This window comes from Momordica charantia (genome assembly GCF_013281855.1).
Source record: "Momordica charantia cultivar OHB3-1 chromosome 7 unlocalized genomic scaffold, Mcharantia_2.0 BLBB01000007.1, whole genome shotgun sequence".
Lineage (NCBI taxonomy): Eukaryota > Viridiplantae > Streptophyta > Magnoliopsida > Cucurbitales > Cucurbitaceae > Momordica > Momordica charantia.
The window spans coordinates 1596817-1602319 of NW_028275165.1; the positions used below are offsets into that span (position 1 = coordinate 1596817).

General features: G+C 30.1%; 1 protein-coding gene across 1 annotated transcript; it reads right to left on the bottom strand.

The window, feature by feature from the left end:
- Nucleotides 1–2703: 2703 nt before the first annotated feature.
- On the bottom strand, nt 2704–4457 carry RBL13 (RHOMBOID-like protein 13). The gene is made up of 2 exons (XM_088126342.1): nt 4413–4457; nt 2704–4306 (listed from the first exon to the last, which is right to left on the bottom strand). Exon 2 carries the CDS (start codon nt 3814–3816, stop codon nt 3001–3003), a length of 816 nt encoding a protein of 271 aa, XP_087982468.1. The 5' UTR covers nt 3817–4306; nt 4413–4457; the 3' UTR covers nt 2704–3000.
- Between the last annotated feature and the right edge of the window lie 1046 nt (nt 4458–5503).

The following is a 5503-nucleotide window of genomic DNA, read 5'->3' on the forward strand; positions in this document are numbered from 1 at the left end:
TGGCCTCAAAGCTACTTTGCCTCTTTCACTTGGCCCTTTTTCAGTTCTTTGTTATCTCAAAACCAATATCTATTTCTCACTACATCAATTGATTGGTTTATATAAAATGAAAATCAGAGAGCTTTTTGTGGGACTTAATTTAATCTACTATATATTATGGAATGGTTTTTTATTATTAAGGTAAGAGTAAATGAAAAAAATGAAAGCGGTTTCCAAAAAACATGTATGCAAATTATATGAAATATTCAAGAAGAATAGCTAAGATTATAATATATGTTTTTTGCCTTCCAAAAAAAGCTGAGGAATTTCTTCATTAATACTATTAATTATTTGACAATTTATTATTATTATTATTATTTTGCATTTATTTCTCTTAGTTAGATATTTAATGGTGTGCAGGAGGAAGTTCCTCCTCAACTTTAAGGAGCCAAGTTTTGTTGCATTCCAAAAAATGTGACTAAATTTCCTTCAATTCATACTTTGCTTTCTACACTTATTTACATGCGTATTTTGGTTTGGTTTTATTACTCTGTTTTGATTTCTCGCTTGGTTTTAATATTTATTCTAAATGAAATTTGAATTAGGTAGTAGATGTTATGTTTTTCTTTTGGACTTGGAATCATCCTTATTTCTTCGACAGTTTCCTAACAAAATATGAAAATGACTTCTTGACAATTTGAAGATCAAGGAGCTTGGCTAAAGTCTTGAAGCTATAACTTGCAAAATAATACGTTCGACCATAATCAAGTCGTGGAAGGGGAGGAGAGACGAGGCCGAGGAGAGAGCATAGTGGAGATAGAGACAGAGATCAAACTATAGCTTATATTGGTTCCACGAGTAAAATTAGATCAAGTTGAAAATTTCCAAGAGATATGAAATTAGAGGAGTTTTCACACATTTTAAATTTATGGCGGCCTATTTAATATTTACTAAATTCTACTTGTAACAAATTAAAATTTATGTGAAGTGAGATACAACACTACAAATTTCTGAGGTATTTTAGTTCATAAATTTATAATTTTTGAGGTGAGATTATTTTTGTGCACATTCATCTTTTGATGATATTATATGCATTTGTCCAACACATTGAATGCTTGTTTGATAATGTTTCAGTTTCTTATTTTTTCGTTTCTCTTTTTTAATAAGTACTAGAAACATAACTACGCTCGGGTAATTATCTTTTGTTTCTTGTTCTTTCTTGTTTTTTTTTAATTGAAAAAGAAACATAAACATGTTTGGTAACCTTTACTTATTTATCATTCTTTGAAATTTTAAATTAAAAAAGCAAAATTTTTATATAAAAATCACGTTTTAAAATTTTTTATCTTATATTTATTTTTTAATTTTTGTTATGCATTTTGTAAGTCAAGAATGATACAAGAATATTTTTATTTATGTTTTGAAAAAACTTGAAACGAGAACCATAAACAAAAACTTTGATATTGTTGTTTCCAAAATTTCTGCACAATTTTTGAAACGATTCTTAAAAATGAAAAACGAGAAAAATTAATAGTTGTCAAACACTTATATTTCTAAAAAACTGAAAACGAGAAACCAGAAGCAAAAAACGGAAATGCTACCCAATGGTTCCTATACTTCTTCTTTTATCATATGTTTGGTTTTGTGGTTAGGTTTGAGTATTTGCCTAATTAGAATAGGACATCTATGGAGCAATCATAATAATAATTAAAAAAAAAACTTTAATTTTCTTCTACACTACCCATTTAAATTTATGTTTTATCAGAAAACTCTAATCTTCAACCCAAATCACAATACATTAATTTACTTCATTTTTTTTATTGAATTAACCAATCAACTTTCTTTTCTATTGAGCATTTATTTTGGATTTCCATAGTTTTTTAAATAAAAAAATTTCGACATATTTCATTTTATTATAAGAATAAATCCTACTACTTCTGGTCCAGAAGTTTCCTCGTAAGAAAACATAACGCATAAAAAAATGATAATAATTGATAAGGTTTTAGATTCCATTAAAAATGTGTGATGTTTCCATATATTTATGAATTCGACATCAACAACAGAAGGGAATGGTCATATTGCAAAATATATATATATATATATATATATATATATATATATATATATATGAAAAAATAATAAAAAAATATCAAAAGTATCAACATAATGGGAACATATTATTAATATTTATAATTTTAAACTTATTTTAAAGGAGTGTTGTTTTTTAATTTAAATATTTGTTATATTTTTTTATTTTTATAAGTTTTTTAGAAATATCCATTAACATAAAAAATTTATCGATATTTCCATAGACATTCTCATAAAATTGAGATCTAGATGTTTAAAAATGGTTAGAATTGGACAATTTGGGATATGTAACCAAACCACAAAACAACAAATTGACACCAAGTTCAGACTATATGGACCAAAATAATAAATTAACCCCAAATTTATCAGGTAGGTGTTTATGAAAACTCTAAGAACACTTTAAAACACCTCAAATAATATTTAATTAGTTTTTTCTTAAAAATTACTTAGAAATATTTCACATAAAAAGCATACTCTAAAAGAACCATTACAGGCTCACTCTAAATTAGAGAGCTTGCTCGCAGCACCATCAAATATTGGAAATATATATATATATATATATAGAAAATACTTAGCAAAACTAAAAAGAAAAAAAAAATTCAAAGATGGAGTTTCAGCCTCAAGAGAAGCAAATAATGATACAAATGTGATTGATAGATCCATTTCTCTATAACTTCATGGCTGAACCATAGTAAATTCATACAGCAAATGCTCACATGGATGAATTATCACATCCCCTGTGCAATCCAATCCCAAAGAATTGAAGAATTACACACCAGAATTACAGGAAAAATCCCGATAGCTTGACAAGATCTCGGACATGAGGGCATCTCGAATCGGAACATATCATCATCTTGGTACAACCAACAGGATTTCAATGGATTGCAGTCTCTCAATTTCAACATCTCAATTGTGCAAATGACTCCTATAAGTTCATACAATCTCTACATCTCCTGTTGGCAATGCATTCATCTGCAAGGTTCTACCATTTCCGGACGCAAGAAATCGAACAGACGGCAAGGAAGGGTCTGTTACAGATTCAATCTCCAGAAAGTCGAAGTCGAAGGTGTTAGATTTCTTCAAGCTAAATATAATGACAAGCACAGTCCATCCTAGCATGGAAATGGCCCAGAAGTTATTCATTCCATGAATCAAACCCCAAGCTATAGCATATCCAACAATGATTCCAGATAGATGTCCAAGAAAACTTGCTTGTGGGACAATAATAGAAGTAAAAATCAGCGACTCAAATGGCGCAAAGCTGATGGGCAGTGAAAGGAAGCCAAAGAGGTCCAACTTCGAAGACGGCTGCTTCACAGAGAGTATAGTCATCCATCCGAAAACCACACAAGAATACCCAACTGCCGTAACCCGTCGAAAGTATTCGAGTTTGAACTTTTGAATCAAGAGATGGTACATTCCTAAAACCAGCACACCAGAGAGCAGGACCAAAACAAGAGTGTAATGGAGATAATATGCAACACCTAAGCCCATATGTCCAAGCTGTTCTACAACCCCAAGACTCCAAAGAGCACTCATATTGAAAACAAGATGAATAACACTAATATGAGAGAAGGCTGAAGTTATTATCCTCCAATGGTGCCCTTCAATGGCAGTTTCATAACTCAGCCCCACATGTGAGTATCCAACATTTTTCTTCTGGATGTAAAACCATATAGCACAGCAAATCCCTATAATCCCACTAGTGGCTGGTTTTTCAAGAATCTCATAAAACAAAGGCTTCCCCATTTCAAAATTTCCCTTCAAACTCCCTCTTTCTACACAATGCCTAAATCAACACTACTCATACACAGAATACAAGTTCTTCATCAGAATCAGAAAATGGAAAATTCAGTAACAGTCGCAAAGTAACTTCAAAAAAATCTCTCGGAAATTTCACTTCAAAGAATCTCGCAAAACAAAGGCTTCCCCATTTCAAAATTTCCCTTCAAACTTCAAACTCGCCCTTTCTACACAATGCCCAAATTCAATACTACTCATACACAGACTACAAGTTCTTCATCAGAATCAGAAAATGAAAAATTCCGCAATAGTCGGAAAGTAACTTCAAAAAAATCTCTGGGAAATTTCACAATTTCTTCATCGAAGGCGAAACTCGGAATTAAGCAGCTCAGAGACACCCAGATCGAGAACAGAACCAGAAAATCAGAGCAGTACAAAATCGAACGAAAAGAAGATACCAATCTGGAAACCGTTTTGGTTGAGGGGCAATTCAAATCTGTGATAGAGAAATCTGATCGGAAACTGGGAGAATGGAGGGAAGGGGCGAATGAAATGGGAAAAATTAGGGTTTTTGAATCAGATGGAGAATGGATTGCGCTAACCTGGGAGTTCCGATTCAGGTTTTTCTCAAAGTCTCTGAGAAGTTCGAATGCTCCAAATGCTATGGAATTTTCGTTTACTTCCGACATTTATTTCATAATTATTTTACACTTTTTTTTTACCTCGAGAAAATTACAAAAATAATTGAGGGTACTTTTGGTTCGAAATTCAGATTTTTTTTTTTGAGAAAATGAAAATTCAGATTATGTTTCTCGTTTTGTTTTTAGATGCAGTGAATATGTTTTTGACACATGTTTGTTTTGGAAAACTGTTTTCGAATTTTGTAATCTAAAATTCTAAAAATATTTTTGGTATTTCGGATTTTGAATTTGAAACTTTAAAATACTGAATTACATTAAAAAAAAAATAAAAATTTTGATAAATATATTATTTCAGGATAATAACTAATTTTATTTTTTGTTAAAATTAAAATAGGTAAAATATAATATATTATCAACTATACAACACATTCTAAATTAATAATTATACAAAATTTATAACAAAATGTTAATAAATTAGTTAATATTATTTTAGATTAAACTGAGTATTAGTTGGTAACTACTACTAGTTTACAAATACTCACTAAATACACGTTGAACAATTTTTAAATTGAGATTCAGTTTTTAAATCTGTTACCAAACACATATCTGAAAAGAATACATCGAATACATTGTTTTCAGATTTCTTTTTTCTAATCACTAACAAAATACACCTTAAATGATTATTACAGTTACACTATGAATTTTCAATTTGGTAAAAAAAAAAAAAAGTGGTTTGAATTAAACCCTTAAATATTACTCCGATAACAACATAATTAGACTATCTTTAGGCATCTAATTACATAAATGTCTAAAAAATCTACTATTGATAGACTACAAATGTAAGTTATATTGTTGCCCATATAGAGAAATAAAATCAATATCGTTATTCCACAAATCAAGCGGAATACAAAAAAAATTGTCCATATATTCCTAATTTTGCTACTAAAACATTTTCTCATTTCATATATAATAAGGAACTAGATGGAATCGACGATGGAGATGGAGCACCGAAGGGGAAAGCGAAGAGATCGGAGGGGCCAATATCAACGGAT

Bases quoted from the DNA above. Each gene is read 5' to 3' on its own strand.
- RBL13 (XM_088126342.1), bottom strand. From the start codon at position 3,816: ATGGGGAAGCCTTTGTTTTATGAGATTCTTGAAAAACCAGCCACTAGT.